At 47.1% G+C, this 15,751-nt stretch overlaps 1 protein-coding gene across 1 annotated transcript; it reads right to left on the bottom strand.

The window, feature by feature from the left end:
• Nucleotides 1–253: 253 nt before the first annotated feature.
• On the bottom strand, nucleotides 254–11,556 carry LOC131207539 (neuropeptide F receptor). Its single transcript, XM_058200157.1, has 4 exons — nucleotides 11,298–11,556; nucleotides 10,685–10,854; nucleotides 9,689–10,608; nucleotides 254–353 (listed from the first exon to the last, which is right to left on the bottom strand). Exons 1-4 carry the CDS (start codon nucleotides 11,554–11,556, stop codon nucleotides 254–256), a joined length of 1,449 nt encoding a protein of 482 aa, XP_058056140.1.
• Between the last annotated feature and the right edge of the window lie 4,195 nt (nucleotides 11,557–15,751).

Here is a 15,751-nt window from a genome sequence, read left to right as displayed (position 1 = left end):
GTTGAAAGGGATTTTTTCTTTTCGGTGAACCGGGTCACGCAATTTTGGCCTTGACCTGGTCTAAAAGCTTATAATAATAATATTCAGAATTTGTTGTTACCAGTTTGCAAGTAATCCTCAACCAAAATTCCTTTAAGTATCCCAATTCTGCAGGCAGATTTCTGAAACGCAATACTTCAGTTAAATTATTACTTACACTGCCTCATGAGATGCCTAGGGCTTCTACTAAATCTTTTTCAACCACTAGAAAGTTTTACAATAAAATATCCTGTACTTTTTGTACGATTTTAGATTTTTCTATGTTTCTGGACATCGATGACGTTTTGCGTTCAGCAACCCATCTTTCTGCTGTACTAATTGAAGGCGAATGAATACTTATATTTACTTATAACATTCGTTCATAAATTTCCTTTGCTATTAAATTTTCCAAAAAACTTCACACACTGCACGATACTTGATTTTTTCCATTGAAAAAATACTGTGACACATCGATACTGAATGGCTTGTAAATAACGAACGAATTGACAGATTGAAATGAAACTTACCGCACGTTTATATGAAGAGTATACAACAAAAAGGTTAGTAGCAACGCCCTCGGTCATTAAACCGCAAAACTCTTTGAATAACCCTCGCAGTACCTCACTGTTGATGCTGCGCGGTTACCGTTGCCGATAAGTTTTCGCTCCCTTAGGTGATCCCTGCCCCGAGTTGCGATCGGTTTTGTTTGATTAAACTTCCAGGGCTTCGATACTTCAATCACAGCAAAAGGGATCAATTCGGGCACCGGGCGAGCCGGGCGAAAAGGGCCGGCTTTCACAATGGGGCCCGCCGGAATCGTTTGATCAGCTTCTTCGCAGAATGGCCCCCGCCACAACCGGTTGGCCAAAAATTGTCAATAGACGATAATTGATTTAAAAGCAAAGTTTAGCATAACCCACCCACTGATCCGTCTACGTGTATGTGTGTGTGTCGGTGAGGCAAACAGGACACAGGAGCTCTCCCTCCTTCCGAGAATGCGGTGCGTTCGAAAGCGAAAGTTGCGCCCAACTCTGAGCCGCAACTTTCTAGGACAGAGGCTCCTCCAGGGGCATGAGGGTCGGGTTTTTTTTCGGCGCGGGGACCCATTTGCAATTATTTGCCCCGCCACTCGCCCCTCTTCGTATTTTTTTTTTTGTGTCAAGCTCATCACCCCTAAGGAGTACTCGTCTCGGGACCACACTATCGCCTCGATCGACTCAGACCACTCTCGGCGGGTAGCCTAAAACTTTCTTCAATTTCTCCCGCCCGTGTCGCGCGCGCCGAAAGTACTTGCTCGTTACCCGCCACCGCCACGCTCTCTCCCTCTCTTTCTCTCTCTAATCACCACAATCATCACCAGTCGGTGGGCTAACACCGTCGGAGATTACTTTCGATTGCCGCACCAAACAATCATGACGCATGACACCGTCCGGGAATTGTGGACGCCGAAAAAGGCGCCCCAAAATGGGCAAGACGGTCGACCAATTGGTAGGCCGCGGACCGCAGATCGAGGGCCAGGGAATTCGAGCCAGCATTTCACAGTGCTCGAAATGTTTGCTCTCGCCACAGCAAAGGGAAATTATCATTCACACTTTGTGAGGCTCAAAACCCGCTACGCTGCGGGATTCGCGGCTACCCCTCGATCGCGGGTGATTGTTGCAATTGTCCTCGACCAACGGGGCGGCTCACCCGTGCAGGAGAAAGCCCACGGCGGCGGCGACGGCGGTGGCAGCAGCGTTAGTGGTTGCGCTTTTGGTCCGGTTCCGGACCTAAGTGACTGATCTTGACAGATCGAATCCACCGCAATGGCCAATGGATGGTGGCGTGTGGCGAAACACAATTGAACAGCACGCTGGAGCCCACTAACTGGAACGGCTCCCTCCCCAGCCGCCATCGTCTTTCTGGGTTACGAAATTGATCAGAAAAATGGCCGTGGCCGTATTTGCTTACTTTCACACAAATTAACGTTCACTCTCGAAGCATCGGGTGGGAAACCATGAGCCTTCCAATCCGATTGTCCAACTCTGGTCCGTGCGAACGACACCTTCCGGCCCGGGGAGGATGCTGACCGATAATGATTGCCCGGAACCACGTCGAACAGGACCGAGAACATCGGTTAGCCAAAGCGAACGCGGCCCACCCGGTGTCGGTGTCACCACCGGCCTAAGGTTCACTTTGTAGCCAAATGTTTGCTTGGCCCGGGAAAGGTGCGTTCGACGACACCCGAAACGCGCGAGAGATTATCTGGCGCGTTCGGGAGGAATTTCTAATGAAAGTGCTTTCCAGTTTACATGTGATCAGCGTGAACAGTGTTGTCCTAGTGTTTGCGTTTCTTTTCACACTCCTGTTGACACTTTGCCTTTGGCGGGATGGAAACTTTTTGGTCTGTTGACTTAAATCGCTGCCATCGCCGCTGGAAGTAAAACACGATTCTTCAACTTCTGAGAGTGTAACCCATCACAAATCCGCCGTATCAGCGGTCCATAGTAGCTTCTGGGAAGGGAACCCTTCTAGCCAACAGCACTTCTCTTTATTACACCAATCCGCTTGGCGATCTCTACACGCCTTCACACTGGATACGACACGAGCGGGGTCCGTGGCGCAATGAACAGTCCGACACTAAAATTATGTCCAACTACCATCTCCATTTCGAGGGAAATCAGCCACAACACAACAACCCCCAGCGAGGTCGGAAAGCCAAACGCAAAACCCCTGAAACCAGCGCTTTATGGGTTCTTCGTTTCGGTGAGGTTATGCAATATCCTGCCATCCGAATATCCCGACAGCGACTCTATTCGACGAGACGTAAAACGGAATTGTCTCCCAACGTGTGCAGTGCATGAACCCTACCGACTTGGAGTTCCCATTCGATTTGCTTGTCCCGCTATTTTCGCCTTCTTCGGTTTAGAATCAAGTTCCCCATTTCACGATGGCGCGAAACCCCACCACGGAATCCGATTAGCAACAAACTGTCAACACTTTCGCTTCACGAGTGTCAAACATGAAAAGTCAATCGCTGCCCACGGCCGGATTAGTGAGGGCTCCCCGCGGCGGTTTATCGGCATGGCCGCCGCCGGGGTCGACTCCGGCTCTGTTATCGGGTCCGGTGTTTATCCGGATCCGGGTGCTCGGTAAATTAATTTCCACTTTATTGCCGGTCACATTTATCAATCAAACAGTGCGCGCGTAATCCGCGCACAGTTCATAGCCGTCCACACTCGCTCAGATCCGCAGAAAGGCCTACAGGTTGGGTGGGCCAGCCCATCACACCTCCACTGGTGTATGTAGGTGAACTCGGCGGCTCGAGGCTTTCACCGTGTCAGTGGGCCAGCCTTGAGCCGATACCAAGCCTTGTTTGCATAAGATTGGAGCCGAACCCGGTGCAGAGCGCGAGATAATTTCGGTGTCGGTGTCGGTGTGGGTGTCCGGTAGAAATCACCGCTTCCGGCCGCTGGCTCCTTACACAAAACGGCATGGGTGGAGAGCTCGGTTTTCGGGTTACGGGTCCGGAAAATGGCAGATAAACCTCGACGCAGCGCGGCGCGGCGCTTTTACGATCGGAAATTGATTGAAATTGAACGGTGGTTTATGTATCAATTACACTCCCCGTGGGCGGTACCAGCGATCGTTAGTGAGGTGATAAGTGTTGCACTAATTTCACGTGCTTTACGGCCTTCCTGGCACCAGATGAGCCAGCAGATGTTTTTGGGACGTACGCAGTGTTCAGAAAAGGCGGTTAAAAATTGATTAACCCTTTGCCAAATGGTTTTATCTTCCCAATGAGAAGAATTGCCGGCGAGGATCGCCGCGTTGGAAAAGATGACGCATTCGGAACTTTTATTGCCCTTTTATTGAACTTTTATTCGAAAGGTCCATGCATTCCATTTATGCATACAATACAATTTTGATTGCAGAAAATAAGGAAACAGGAAAAACGTACTTCCAAAGTGGTAGGTCTTCAACTTAAACGGTACGATATTTGAAAACCTCATTTTATGTAAGCTCATTTCGTCCTCGGTGGTTATGTTCATAAATAGAATTGTGCCTTTTGGGGATCGGAAAACGCACCCGTCGTGGAAGAGTAGCTAATACACCCAAAGCGAGTGACTGTTTGGTGTGGATTTTGGTCTGGCGGCATCAGCGGCCACCGTATGAATGAATGAATGATTAACGACCGAAATTCAAATTGCCATTGCCGAGATAGGATCACAGACAGTTGAAAATGTACTCAAAAATAAGTCGATCGAATGGGCTACTGCTAAGCCAGCCGTGGTGAACATTTGAGCGAAATTGTGTTACATAAAAAATTGGAACGAATGAACCTTTCGAATAAAAGTTAAGGCATCGAAAAATATGAAGCCGTTTTTATAGCCAAATGAAAAAAAACAATCTCATGTGACTCACCCTGTATTTGCTGTTTTGCTTTTCTTTTCTGCCTTTTACGTATGATTATGTTCTGTTTTACAGTTAACAATAGGCACTTTATTACTTCGCATTTTTCTGACAGCGATTTCGCAACGAACCCAAGTGATTCTTTTTTCATGTACAGCGGCTGTAATTCGTAATTGAGCTTTGGGTCTCAGAACTTTCGAAGCTTTTCCGAATCGAAACACTTGAAATATGATATGATTGAGTGCGACTAAAACAATGAAAACGTTTTGGTTGGCTGATTTAGCTGATGAACCTGAACGGTGCCTTAATTACATTACCACGCGCTTTTATGTAGTTGATGACTTTCTGAAAGCGTTCATTTTCTATTAATCAATGCAGCGCTACAATCGCATGCGTAACCAATAGAATTGAATATGGTAAAACCATCCTCACGTAACAAACGCCCACAGACGCGACAAGACGGAGTGTATCCAAGTGTATCATTGTTTGTTCTACCAGCAGACGTCTCAATTACCGCAAGCTCAGTTTTCCGAAAGAACCGCTTTCCACGAAGCCTCTGTCATTAACAGTCTTCCCGCCCGTTTGATGTTCGATGAAAAGGGCTAGCGAAAAGAGTGATATTTAAACTGCCCACGACCCATTACCACCGACGGATGGCGGGCGTCATTTTGCGCCGTTGCGGAATTCTGTATCGAGAGACATCCCCTTGCAAGGATTGTGGCTGTTGATAGATCAATTATCCGCGTCCCGCTTTATCGACCAAACAGTTTCTCCTTGACCTACATGAGCGGGGGGCCGACGGCGAGAAAGTGATCCTGTCACCGTCCGGGTGGATAACCGATATGACTGGTTTGTGACCTGCTACCTGGATGGGGCAAGCGGTTAGTGTCACGCACGGCGGCCATATGCCCTTGGCGGACGAACCGGTTACCCGGCCCAGTAGTTCCTTGCCACTGCCATGACCATGACCACTGGCGAGTGCCCGTGACCACCACCAACAACAAAGGGCTCAGGGCTGTCGCCATCGTGCTACATTCCATTACGGAAACTGAGGTCCGACCGATGGGTGGCTAAATTCGGACGAATTTTCCTCCGCCACGCACAACGCGAGGCCATTAGTGTGGCTAATAAGTTTTTCTTCTTGTTAATATTAATTACTTTTTCCGGTACTAATGGAACATATGTTGATGGACAAAAATGTCCGAACAGTTCGTATTCGGCCTTTCTGCGCACTTGTCATACACGGGCCCGTCATGTAACCAAAATTCGCAGAAGGCACTTACGTCAACGGATGTCCGTAGGCCGAGCTACACGCCTGTTGCTGGCGAATGCTGCTTTCTTATGACTGGCAGTGGGTAGTGGGTAGCTTTCTTCCATAAGTATTGCTCATCAGCGACAACCAATCTTTATCGGTGTACCTCATTAGCGTGCACGGAGTTCTTCGAGTAAGATAGGTGGACAGATCTGCACCGATTTCCGGCCCAAACCATCGACCGTATAAGACTTGTTACGGTCACAGAGCGGAGACTGACCGAACCTGTGGGTCGGATAAATGGCATGCAAATGATCCGGATATGTTTGTCTACTTTGCGTGACTCCACTACACGACACATGCGTGATGGGCCGGTGGATGTCTGCGTCAGTCGATTTCCCGAAGAACCTTTACCATTGCAATCAAACCGATCAAATATCAACCACCCACGGGCACGGTGGGGGCGATACCGTAGAACCACAATCAGTGCCAACGACTGCTATGTGCAGCACAACTGAACCATCTCCGATGCGGTCGAATTACCGTGCCGTGCGGAACAAGTGTCCAAGAAACTAGTTTCACGAATTCGCACAGCAACCCGACAAGCATCGTGCTGGGCAGCAGCTGCGTAAAGGTTGATTATGATTCATTACAGAACTGATAGCAATGACGCAATGGTTTCCGAGAAAAATTGTGAGTAACTCATCAAAACGTGGCCGTACCGTACCTAAAACCGTAGTAGAATATGCTTTCTTTCCACACACTATAAAATGAACCCTTCAGAAATGTAAAAAAAACAACCGACGATTAGTTAAAAATAAGGAAACCATCAGATTTATTTCGAATAGTTGGTTGCCGCACGTTAGCCAACATAGTTTAAAATTTAGCATTTCTTTACAAAACATTACGATCGTTTTCATTGAACTCGTTCGTTGTATTTATGCACAGGAGGCGCTAGCGTAAAATAGTTGTGGACGAACCTCTGGAACTGCTCGAAAAACCTGCAGCGCACGCAACCGCCAAACATCGCATCACGTGGAACACATTTAAATTACTACTAGTTCGCTCACTAGCTCGGTTTTTCTTTCATTTTATCGACGTTTCCGTCACACTTACTAATGTATCACTTTTCTCCGTAATGGAACACACTGTCGCACCTATTTACACTGTGGTTCCGGTTTGGTGCCGCAGAACTCGCGAAAGCTACACGCGATGCCACGCTAAACCACTCTCGATCTCGGATGGTGCCTATAATTTCGGGATTTTTCTCGGCTTTCTCGACCGACGATCCGTTTCGGGAGCACGTGGCGCGATCGCGATGTTGTGGGCCTGCATAAAAACGGAACGATGAGTTTCGTCGGAACCAATCCACTTCCGATCTGTACGTTCGAGGTTGAGTGTTTCCTGCCGGTGGATTGGTGTGCATCGAAATTCATCGTTTGGGGCTCAAAATGTTCCGTCTCTACGATGGCGCCGCAATCACGATCCCCACGTTTTGTGTTGCTGGCAACCAGGGCCAGGGCCAACGGCCGCGCATTCAACGGTTCGTCTGGCAAGTTGCATAGCTTTAGGCGCACACATTTCGAGGCTGCTCGGCTCCCGTGCGGAACTCGGTCCCGCGGTTCACATCCGGAAGGCATAGTTTTTCCCGCTCCTCCTTCTCGCTCGTCCGTCGTTGCGGTCCGTCAACGTCCCCATCTTCCGCTTCGGAGTGGTTCACCAACTGGCTCGCTGGCTGATGTGATTACGCGCGAAAAATCAGAAAAGAAAAATAGGATAAAGTGACAGACTGTTTGCCATGATTTCGCACTTGCGTCAGCAAATAGAGTTAAACAAGCGAACCGCACGATACCGAGGATGCGTCTCAAAGGCCCTCTGTTTGTGGTAAGGCCACAGATACGGAAAAGCGTGTGGTGTGTGAAAATGGTTGGAAAGTGCATCGGAAATGTGGATCAAAGCAATCGAAAAGAAAACGTAGCGGGCTGGAAGTAGTCAAAGCGAAACGTACGAGCTAACTTTTGTGCAACTTTTGGGCACTCAGTTCGCAGCCTGCACTCGAAATAAGGCGTATGTTTCAAACGGGCAACTTTAATGGAGTTATTAGGTTAGTCATCTAGTGCGTTTTATGAGATGGAGGTGCCATGCTGCGCTAATCACATCAAACGAGCTCCCAAGAAGTGCACGGCGGGATCACATCAACTACAAAGTGTATGGCTTTGCAAAATGGTTGTTAAGGCAACTATTCATCATCATCTCTCTATTCGCTAGGCTCAGCAACCGCACATTCTGTTGCTCTAACGACGTGCTGTTACACATGGAAAGTCTAAGCATTCCTTCTGCTGAATCCGCACGAATAAGTGACGGGTAAATTAAATGTATACGTTGAACTCAGTCGAGAATATCTTGCGGAAGCATGTGCAGGGCCATCCATTTCGTAGTTTCGAAATCACAGAGCTGGCACTTTACAGTTCTCGAAAAAAGTTGAGGAAAAAGAAAATCATTGCTTTCTCTGAGATGACTTTAGTAATCGATATCTCATAATGTAAAGAGCTTACTGTTTGAAGGTTACACTTCACAATTTAAAAATGCTTTCACTGTGTTTTTTTGTTCCATTATTTTTTTGAGTTACAAGGTGTTAACAATGGAAGTCAACAAAGAGAAAATTCGGTACATTTCGGTACATTCGGTTCGGGCCGCTGAAATTGTGCATAGTGTTTATGGTATATCGCAAAAGGTCGTTAAAACCACAGATATCATCAAAGTTGATCGGCATTTTGGTAGTCGTAGCATTGCCCAGGTGTTAAATATTAACAAACAGTTGAACAATTGAACAGTTTTAAGCAACTTGCTCAAAGCTGGATTCCAAAAGAATATCGAAAGTGTAGATATGGACTTAGAAGATACAATGGAAGCCAAATAGAAGCTTACCTACTGAACATTTGAACAATATGTGAAAACATAGTACATCTTTTTTGAATCATTCTTTTAAGATATTGCTTATTAGATTAAGGTTCTAAGATCAAATTAAGACCAAAATTATGACCAAAATTATTTTGATTTAATCTGGTAGACTGGTACGGCCATAGGCCATTGGTAAATTTGAGCATCGCGAAAACAAGATTAGTTGAAGTTGGAAGCTTGAAGTTTTCATTTTTCACGCCAATTGCCTTCGTTTTGCTCGGCAATAAAGTTAATAGAGTAGATTTGAATATTTATGCGCAATAATAATGTGATTTTACTTACTCAAGGATAATGAAAACGAAGGTCATATTCATCGTATTAAATCTCATGGGCGCAAGAAATCAACACCAAAACTAGTTGATAAACGAACTAGAACAGAAGGCAAAGAACTAACTTCTGTGGATGCCATTCGACGTAGTCTTTAAAATGCAAACAAATCCGAGTTCCTTGTTTTCAAAAAAGCTCCGCACATAACCGAGACCGCATCTTGAACTAAACTTCTTTTTGCTATCCACTGTATGTGCTTTCAACAAGACGGGCTCAATTCACTACAAACTTAATTTTGCATCTGCCTTTTTCTAGTTTGTTTTTGAAACTACGAAATGGATGTACTTCAAATGGCAAGATGTACGAAACTGTTCATCTACAGTGGAAACGAAATCACTAGTGAGGGCTTATGAAAGTCTCCGAAACAGTGCGATTGGACGAAGATCCGGTGCCGGTTCCTCGTTGAACCCAATGAACGCTTAAAGTCTTAGAGTTTTAAAAGTGAACCGAAGGCAGTGAGAAAGTTTCGAAAGTTTTCCATTTATCGGGCGGGTACAGCTGTGCAGATAAGACGTGAGTGAGCTAAGCCGACAGAAATGAAACAAAGACTTCACGCAGCATGCTGTCCATGCTGAGGTAAGAAGGAAGGATATCGTTCACAAACTGTCCAAACTGGGCGCGGGCCGTCTCACATACAAACATAAACGCACATACACAAAAGCAAACACAGCGAAACTCGTTTGGCGCACCTCTGCTGCCATGGGGGGAGTCCCGGGCGTCGAGAGCCAGTATCAGGGCATCAGCTCGGTCAGCTCGGTGTGCTCCCCGTTCTCAGTGATCCCCGAGTCTTGCAGCATTGCTGCCCCATAACGGTCGCCCACCTGCGTTACTTCCGGAAGGCTGTCGTCCGGGCCGCCGCCATGCTGGGCCGCTCCGGTCCGCCGGGTGCCGCCGCCCGCAGCTCGTGCTGATCGCGTCCTGGAGCAGGACCGCCGGTCTCCGGTGGGTCCTCCGTTCGCTCGGCCATTCGTGTGGCTGCCGCCGCCGCCGCCGCCGCCGACAGGGCCACCGCTGTCCTTTCGGCAGAGCAGCTCATTAAACTCTTTCCGAAAATTGTCATTCAACCAGCCGTACAGCAGCGGGTTGGAGCAGGCCGAGCTCATGCCGACCATGTGGCAGATGGCGTACGCCACCATGATCTCCTGCGTGATGGCGTGCACGTACAGGTCGGCGAACAGATTGAACAGGTTGAGCGGTAGCCACGAGACGCCGAAGATTAGCGCTATGCTAATCAGCAGGTAGTTGGTGCGCTGCATCCTGCGCCCACGCTCTCGTTCCCGCAGCGGCTGGCCCTCCTTGGCACTCGGCCGACCCCGCCCCGTTCCGGTCGCTCCGGTCGTGGTGGTGCTGACCACGAGCCGATGCTTCAGCTTCAGGTATATCCGCAGGTACGCCACCGAGACGATCAGGATCGGCAGCACGTACTGGACGCACAGGGTGAACGCGGAGTAGTACACCCGGCCGTAGTTGATTGGCCAGTCCTCGACGCAGTACGACACGTACTCGATACCGAGGCTGGGCAGATTGACGTCGTAGTGGATCAGCTGGCGGGTGATGAACATCGGTGAAGCCAGCACAATCGAGAAGATCCAGATGCCCGTCAGTATCGCGATGGCTGCCCATCGCTGCAGGCTGTCGCGCGTTGGATAGACTATTACCTGCGGAGGAGAACAGGATCGCGTGTTGCTCGGGTCAATGGCTGCAGCAGGGCCGGCAGCCGGTAAGGATACTCACTTGATACCTATCTAATGCAATGGCGGTGATCGAAATGGTGGAAACGAAAATGCTTGTCGCCTGCAGCGTTCCAATCGATTTGCACAGAAACGGCAATCGCCCCATGGGCCAGTACTTGGTGAGAATCTCCACCAGTGTCAGTGGCATCGTGACCAAGCACAGCAACAGATCTGTGGATTGGAATGGGGTACAAAACATTGGGTGACATTCTTTCTCGGAACAGTTGAAACGTGGAACCATTTTCCGGCCTGGCATCTTGACGTCTGTCGTCACTGACGAGATGAACCACTGGGACCCACTGGGACCGTTTCCAAGAAACACCGACGCGAGCCTTCAAAGAACACCGCGGATGACTCGAAGCTATCCAAACTTTAGAACCCCGTTTGGGTTGAACCCTCCCAAAGGATCACTTCTACGCCGACGGTGCTCTGGTCGATTTGCATGTTTTGCAATTCAAGAGTGTATAAGTCTTTTCCCCGAATTTACGGGCACTCGGCTGGGCGATGTCGGTGGTTAAAGCGAAATGTTCGGAGAACGTAAAAATGCTGCAGGTCGAAGGAAGGAAGCCGCACGAAGGGCAAAGAATTCATAAAGTGCCGTTCCCTCCACTTACCGGAAACGGCTAAATTAACGATGAACATATTGCGAGCCGTCCGCATTTGGGGCTTTCGGGCCACGGCCAGCACCACCAGACTGTTGCCGGTCGCCCCGAACACGATCAGGGTGCCGTACATGACGATCAGGATGTGGTACCAGGGATCGTCCACCTTCCGGTTGTTGCTGTACTGCTCGATGAGTCCCTGCCGCATGTTGGCACCCAGACTGGTCATGTTGTCGAGCGTCAGGTTGAGGCGCGTAAGTACGGATTCCATGGTGAGGCCGTAACCGTGGGATACGCTCTCACGTTCAGCTACGTTTGGCTGCCTTCAACGCGGAGTGGCTGTCCCTTCTTTTAACGGTCGCTCCAACTAATCCCAGGCTGGGAAGCTATGATGTCATAATTCTGAAAAATTGAAACATTCACCTGGTTACGATTCAGACGAACTTCTATGCAGCTATGCCTCATTTAAATACTGTTTCTTTGCGTGCCTCCGGCGACCATAAGTGGCCATCAATGAGGCAGCCAAACGGGAGTTTGCAAATCGTTACTCAATTTCAAAGCATTTTGGTTCGCGGAACTGTTACATTTCGATAACGCCAGCCATTCAGCCGTGACTCGCGGCTGCGAAGCCAGCAACAATTCCCAGCGTTCGACGAACGAAATCTAATAATCCGCCCGTAATCCGGAACTCGACGTGAAGGTTTAATACATTTTTCGAGCATTTTCGAGCTCAGGTTCTAAGGGGGGGCTATCGCGTCCTTGTCAGACGCCTACGACGCCGGTCGAAAAATAGTATTACATTTCCAAAAGATTTATCGATCCCCCACTGCAGATATTCGTCCGGCCGCCGGGGTCGATGCCGGAGCCACGAGCTCATGCATTTAATAGCTTTAAACGGAAAATATGCTGTAATTGAAACTGGAGACTCGTTCCGTTGAAGATGCTTCCAGTGGCCACGCCTTGCCTGGTTTCGTAGTAAAGGCGAATATTTTGTGCGACAAAATTGACTTTTTCGGGACTGACAACTCTTTAAACATGTCGGCAAATATAAGCTGGTTCCACAAAGCAAAAGTTATGCGATACAGTTTTGGGTGTTTTACCATGCGAATAAAGGGATTGTTGCCATTTTGGGACACGTTGTGTAGCAACGGCGGTAGCAATGCTGCCGAACCGAACGTGTATGGCAGGAATGTTGAACAACTTCGCTACGGTTCTTTTTTTCGTACTCTGTGCTTTTATGCGAACCTTCCGGCCCACGGGGAACCGACGAGAGGTTGCTTATCACAGCAATTGTTCACGGTTTACATGGTTTTACTGTAAGTTATCCCTGCCTCTGGTGCTCTCGGGGCTCTCTGTCCCAAGGTGTACCGCGCTGATTGCTTTTGCGTCTCGGCACACGGCGCCAAAGAAGATGCAAACAAATGACACCATTACTCATATCGATAGGGTTATATTGAGCTCTGAGCTGGAAGATAGAGCGTCTCGCCGGTGATTTATACGAGTACGTGCGAACACTACACCTTACTGACATTTAGCGGTGCAAAAGGGTTGCCAAATCCTTGGCGTGCCAAGGGACAGGTTTCTGACTCACGTAGAGCATCGGTTTACTGGGTCGTTATCTTGGGATCCGACTTGTCGGAGCTCATCCGCGGAGAGCACACCGTGGCCGTGCTCGGCGTGGGTTTCGGTTTAACGGTAGCTGCACTCGGAGCAGAGTTTAAATTGTTGAAAGGATTTAATGGTGTTTGCAACAGCTTGCGGTGACTGATGCACCCATAAACTACTGTTACTATTTTTGTCTTGCCGTCTGTAGAGCGTGTTTAAGCACAGGGATTATCTAAACAATGCTGTTGTGGTAGGAAAGGTCTGTATTGTTGAGTGCTGCGTTGCGAAAACACTTCCACAGATTTCAAAACGTGCCCGATAGAGATTTGCTTTGAAAACATATTCTAGTATTTAAATTTTAGTGCATTTTTTAATATGCGAACCACAAACTAATAAATCAACTAATCGAACCATTTTGTTTTATTTAAAACCAGATTATTTGAAATTAAAAAGAGAAACTAGTCTAAAGAATCTTGACACTAGAATTAATATTTTGTACATGTTTTTATCACAGCATATTTCACAACCTGTATACATTAAGCAAAGCCAAACAGTGCGATGTGGAATCCACTGTCGTAGTAAGTTGAGGGAGATGTTCCACTCCAAAACCCAAACGATAAAGTTCGTAAATGGTACTATTTTCTTAATGGTACTATGGCTACCAACGGTTTTACTAAGGGCCGATGTTTGAAAAACTGGTTTTCTACAGCATAAGCATTTCCAAGCTGAGGAGCTCTGCTTGGCCCCTTATCGAACCCGATACTGTTGGAGTTCATTGAAGCGCGATCGTAAACGATGAAAAAATCGTTTTTTATGGTCTACACAACCATTTTGCTGAGAAAATCATTGGCGGGAATCGATTTACGACATTCGCACCGCACCAGGCGAACACTTTTTCGTTTACTAACGAACGAAGCTTATTGCTTCATAATGCTGAAAACTCTCTCTTCACAACTACCACAACGACCCGGTGCCGATTTGTCCGAAAATGTGTTGATTAGTATCTTCAGCTAATGGAGCATTTGCTTGATGAAGTGGACGTTTGCTGCCTTATGGTTTTTCAGTGACCACCAACTAGTTGAGAGACTTCATTCCTGGCTTGAAGCGATGTCATTTTCCATTTGCCTTCTGGCTATTTGAAGGTCCCTTTGAAGATGTTCGATGCCGTTTTTATTATCTGCAGAAAATGAAGTCGACCCAAAAACTCAACTCGGCACTGTTGATAATAAATTTATTGTGTGTGCCAAGACCATTACGTTATCTGGTCGTAGACCCGGGGCCCGAGGCTACCTCGGTTCCGTTTTGCGTTCGTAAATGGGCATAATCTACTGTCAACAACATCTGTTACTTTTGGTGGGTGTCATTCAAAGGAGCTCACGCAACATACGGCCGTGTGCTTAGAATGTCATCGAAAATCCTTCTTCATACAAAGCAAAGGATTTTGTATTGTTAGAATGATTAGGTCCCATCGCTTTGAAGAGCGCCATCATTTTAATTTAGGTCACATGAGCCGAAGCACTCCATTCGCTATACGGCCGTCTATGTTTGAGTATACTAAATAAGGTTGTTTCTTTATCACTTTCCTGTACAGAACCACAGACACGGGTTTAAATTGTTCTGAAAATGGCTTTTATTACTTCAAAGTTAGTTGCTGCTTTCTGAGCAGTATGGATCCAAGAGACTCCATTTAGCCTTGCAATTTCGATCGATCAAACCTGACACAAGTAAACTATATTGTGTATACTTTTACAACACCGGCACTGCCAAGGCAGAATTGATCGATAGTGTTACTGAAGGGACTGAGACTTACCCTCTATTAAGTTGTAATAGTAAAAAGCCTCGACCAAACAAGTCTCGGAGGTCTTACAGTTACAGTGCTATCACACGCTGGCGTTATGATCTGATGCCGCATAATGATGGCACCATAAACTGATGGCAAACCACTTTTTTGTTTCCGCTGGACATTTCATCATTTATATATTTGCCCGGTCGCGACCCCGCGTTTTACGATTCCTCGAACCACTTTGTTGGTAAAAGTATGATCACCGCTCTTTTGTATTGAACGGGCTCGGAATTAACTAACGCAACGAAACAATAAAATATGAACCTGTGAACTATAGTGAAACATAATTTTGTAAGGCTTTCGTTACGCGGAAATCACGAACTAATGTTTCGGTTTTCAACAATGTAGACCCATTAAAATAATACGATTTGAAGTTTCAACTTCATTTCGAGCAGGTTTAAAATTACGAAGCACAACTTGTAATGATGCACATCATAAAGGGTTGGAAAGTGTGGCCACCAATAGAAGTAAGCATTGTTGACACTTTCCAACAAACCCCCTGTGGACTTGCGGACTTTGGGCTTACCACCGAGTTTGTCGATCGCATCAAAATATTTGCATACTCTCACATGCTGAAAGCCACTCCCGGTGGGTGCATGTGAAAGCAAACTTTATAATTTATTGTTTCCAAAGTTATTCTTCCCATCGATGAAGTGCGGGGAAGAATCCAACAAACTGGTTCGTTGTAGGTGCAAACATAACACCCGAAGCGATATGGGGTAAAAGCAAAGTTGTGTGACTGTGATAAAGAGAGTTGGGTTGTTTGCATAGTTTATGTTTTCGAGAGCGGAGTTTTTTCTACATCGAGTGTGATTACTTTCAATATTTCATACGAATCCATAGTAATTCCTCGTTCGCAGATGCAGCCACGTTTTGGTCTGTGCAAGTTTTCATAGTAATTGAATTACAGTAAATCACGGCACAAAAATTGAATCGATCAAACAATATGTAAATTGTGTGTATCACCGTGCTTGCTTATCAGCATCAGTTATGGCCCTGGCCCTGATTATGGTTTATT

Source organism: Anopheles bellator, chromosome 2 (genome assembly GCF_943735745.2).
Source record: "Anopheles bellator chromosome 2, idAnoBellAS_SP24_06.2, whole genome shotgun sequence".
NCBI classification, from domain to species: domain Eukaryota; kingdom Metazoa; phylum Arthropoda; class Insecta; order Diptera; family Culicidae; genus Anopheles; species Anopheles bellator.
Note: the sequence above shows the minus strand (reverse complement) of the source record. Positions and strands in the feature narration are given on the sequence as shown.